At 55.6% G+C, this 3,451-nt stretch overlaps 1 protein-coding gene across 1 annotated transcript; it reads left to right on the forward strand.

The window, feature by feature from the left end:
• Positions 1–180: 180 nt before the first annotated feature.
• Positions 181–3,451, forward strand: RABIF (RAB interacting factor). Its single transcript, XM_082778298.1, has 2 exons — positions 181–463; positions 905–3,451. Exons 1-2 carry the CDS (start codon positions 218–220, stop codon positions 1,145–1,147), a joined length of 489 nt encoding a protein of 162 aa, XP_082634424.1. The 5' UTR covers positions 181–217; the 3' UTR covers positions 1,148–3,451.

Below are 3,451 nucleotides of genomic sequence, written 5' to 3' on the forward strand. Positions count from 1 at the left end.
GTGATGTGAGGGGGGTGCTCTAAGGGGGGTGCTCTAAGGGGGGTGCTGTGCTTTGGGGTGACCCTGGGGGCTGTGCTCTGGCGGTTGGGCGACCTGAGGGGGGGCGTTGTGAGGCGGCCCCCTCAGCTCCGTCCCGCCCGGCGCAGGCGCACGGCGCCGCCTCCGCTCCCTGCCCAGCGCCTCAGGGCGGCGGCGGCCCCAGCGCGCCTGCGCGGCCATGGCGGCGGCCTGCGCCGGGATGGAGCCGGCGGCGCCTTCATCCCCTGCTCCTCCTGCTCCTGCCGCTCCTTCTCCTCCTTCCCCTTCTTCTTCTTCTCCTTCTTCTCCTTCTCCTTCTCCTGCCGCCGCGCCCGGCTCGGCCGAGCTGGTGTGCGCGCAGGGCCGGAACCTGAAGGCGGTGCTGTGCCAGCGCTGCGGCTCCAGGGTGCTGCTGCCCGGCGCCGCCACATTCGCTCGGCGGGAGGTGAGGGGGGGGGGAAAAGGGGAAAAAGGGGGTGCAGGGAGGGGATGAGGGGGCATGGGGAGAGGGGAGGGGGCAGGGAGGAGGGGGAGAGGGGCAGGGAGGTGGGGGGAGGCAGGAGGAGGCTGGGGGGCAGGGTGGGGGTGTGGGGAACATGGGGGGGATATGGGGGGCACAGGGGGGATGTGGGGGGCAAAGAGGGGTGTGGGGGGCACAGGGAGAGGGGAGGGAGCACAGGGAGATAGAAAGGATGGAGAAGGGGAGTGGGGGCAGAGAGATGAGGGGACAGAAACAGAGGGAGGGAAGTAGGGGATGCAGAAAGAGAGGTGGGGATGGGGAGGCAGAAAGAGGGAATGGGAGGCAGTGAGGTGGGGGTGCAGGGGGCAGGGAGGTGGCGGTGCCCCCCACAAGCAGGGCGGTGATGTTGTGTTTCCCCCCCCCCAGCTCCTCCTGCCCGCCATGAAGAAGAAGGCGGTGGCGGCGGCGGCAGCGAGCGGCGGGGACGTGGTGCGGGAGCACTGGCTGGTGCGCGACATGTTCTCCTTCGAGAACGTGGGCTTCACCCGCGACGTGGGCAACGTCAAGTTCCTGGTGTGCGCCGACTGCGAGGCAGGGCCCATCGGCTGGCACTGCCTGGACGACAAGGACAGCTTCTACGTGGCACTGGAGCGCGTGGCCCACGAGTGACAGCGGCGACACGGCCTGGGCTGGGGACGGGGATGATGAGCACCGGCTGCCGGGAAGCCCCGCAGCCCAGCTGCCCTGCTACCGGACAGCTCGAGGGGCTGAGCTGAAGCCCAGCTGGGTGAATGCAGCTCGGCCGCCCTGTGCCTGACTGACCGCAGCCTGGCAATGCCACGGCTTTATTGACTTACAGCCCTGCTGGCTGCCCCGGCCCAGGGCACTGATCCATAAACTAACAAGAAACGCAGCATCGGCACAGCTGGCTCCTCACCAGAGCCCACCTGGGGAGGGTGTCGCTGGTGGGAGGTCCCCAGTGACCCGCAGGGACAGCTCGCTGACAGTCTTGCCAAGTAGCTTGATCTGCCACTGTTGCTAGAAGCGGTGCCAGGCCTTCCTGGCTGCTCTCTGTCACTTCTTCCTCGTGTGGCAGCCGTTTCCATGTTTTAGGATGTCTTTCAGGCTGATTGGTTTGTGACACAGTCTTATAAACGTGGATGCTGGCACAAGGGCAAGAGGAGAAGAGGACTGCTGTGTTGAATCATGGTGGCAGCATAAATTGTCTAAACTACAGCCAAAGCAATTGTAGGGTTTAAGGCTGTGTCTTCTGTTGATTTTCAGAAGAGATGTACCCTGCCCCAAACCTTAACATTTAGGTTCTCTAAAACCTCATCCTACTTGACAACTGTAACCTGTAAGAGTATATGGCACCTAAAGTGTGTGTAAGGCATTTAACTAATGTCATTATATTAACTGAGTACTTGAAAATAAAATAAGATACAGCTAGAGCTCACTGATAGAATGGCAAATAAAGAAAATGCAAGCCCAGGAAGGAAGAGTGAAGAGATTCCATCCTGAAAAGGATTTGAATCATTGGACAAGCAGCGTCTGATGACCGAGTGTCTCAGTGCTGAAGAATGTCAAAACAGCTTTGTGCACATTAAACAGAGATGTCAGGAGACGATTTCTCTTCTGTAAAAGCAGCTGGCAAGAGCAGTGCTGGGATATTGCATCCAGTGCTGGCCTCTCTCTTAAAAGATGGGCACAAAGCTGACCAAAAACTGAAGGAGCCTGCAGCAGGCACGGTTCTCAGTCTTTTGGCAGTCACAGTCCAGTTTGTATTCTCGGTTTGCAAAGTCCTGGATGAATAATGGAGCAGCTTTATGGTGGTTGTATTGAGGCACATCTCCAGAGGACGTGCCTTGCTGCAGGAGCTGTATCAGTATGCTGTGCTAATAAACACTTCTGGTACTGATGCAGCTAGCGTTGTGCTGGGGCAATGAAGTTCTTTGTTCACCACCACAGTCAAGATCTGTCGTAGGTAAAGATGAAAAATGTTGCTCCTTATGGCTGTGGGAGAGGCTTTTGCCTCACTTCTCTCTCCTAAAACCATTTTGGTGGCAGGAGCCTAAAGCAGGCACAGCCTCAGGTAGATTGTCCCGAAAGGCATCCCGGTCTGGTTTGATGACAGCAGGTGAGGGAGAAACGAGTCCTTTCTTTTCCAGTGCTCCAGCACCTGCACTTTTCAGATTTGAAGACTCTGCCTTAATATAAAAGTAAAGCAACCAAGATCTTGGCTGTTCTGGGGCTGCTGTTACAAACCTCAGCTGTGGGCAGGCAGTGGGAGGGGGAGTATACCCGTGTAATGTGTGATTTAGGCTCTCACTGGGGCAGAAGGTGAGTCTTGTGCTATGTCCTTGCTAAATGTGTCACGTGCACATCCAACACGAAAACTGTGCTGCTGTCTTCGTGCCCTTCTGCTTGTTCAGCCCTAAGCTCTGTAGTTGAACAGGGTCATTGAGGAAATGTACCTAGAAGGGCAGGAGAGACAAAGAAATAGTGGGACCGCATCACTTCAATGTCACTTTATCACTCGGTTTGTTTACTAGGGATGTGTTTTGCCCTATAATAGCTAGATTTTGGTCTGTGTTACCGCAATATGAGATGTACTGTGCAGTCGTTTCGTTTTTAAGACATCACTGTGCAGGCTTGGGGATACCAGCTTGGCTAATGCTGAGTAAATGACACCTCTCAAAAAATGTGTGTGGAATCCTGATACTGGGCAACCATCTGTGGGGAGCACTGGGGTGCAGCAGAGGTGGAGGCAGCTTTACTGGTGGCCTGGGAAGAAAACAAAACCAATGTGATAGCAGTAGAGGAAACAATAAATAAAGAAGATGCCTCTGTCTTGTAGACAATCCAATCTTTGGTAAGTTTTGCGTATTTGAACAGTGTGGGTGTTGTGGTGGTTTTTTGTTTTGTTTTTGAATAATATCGATAGCAACATCTTTCGAAGTGAAGGAGATTTAT

The sequence above is a fragment of the Aythya marila genome (genome assembly GCF_965140915.1).
Source record: "Aythya marila genome assembly, chromosome: 24".
Taxonomy (NCBI): domain Eukaryota; kingdom Metazoa; phylum Chordata; class Aves; order Anseriformes; family Anatidae; genus Aythya; species Aythya marila.

Excerpts from the sequence above, each read along its gene's own strand:
- RABIF (XM_082778298.1), top strand. The coding sequence starts at position 218 with ATGGCGGCGGCCTGCGCCGGGATGGAGCCGGCGGCGCCTTCATCCCCT. Across the intron at positions 464-904 it reads CCACATTCGCTCGGCGGGAG|CTCCTCCTGCCCGCCATGAA; the intron begins GTGAGGGGGGGG and ends CCCCCCCCCCAG.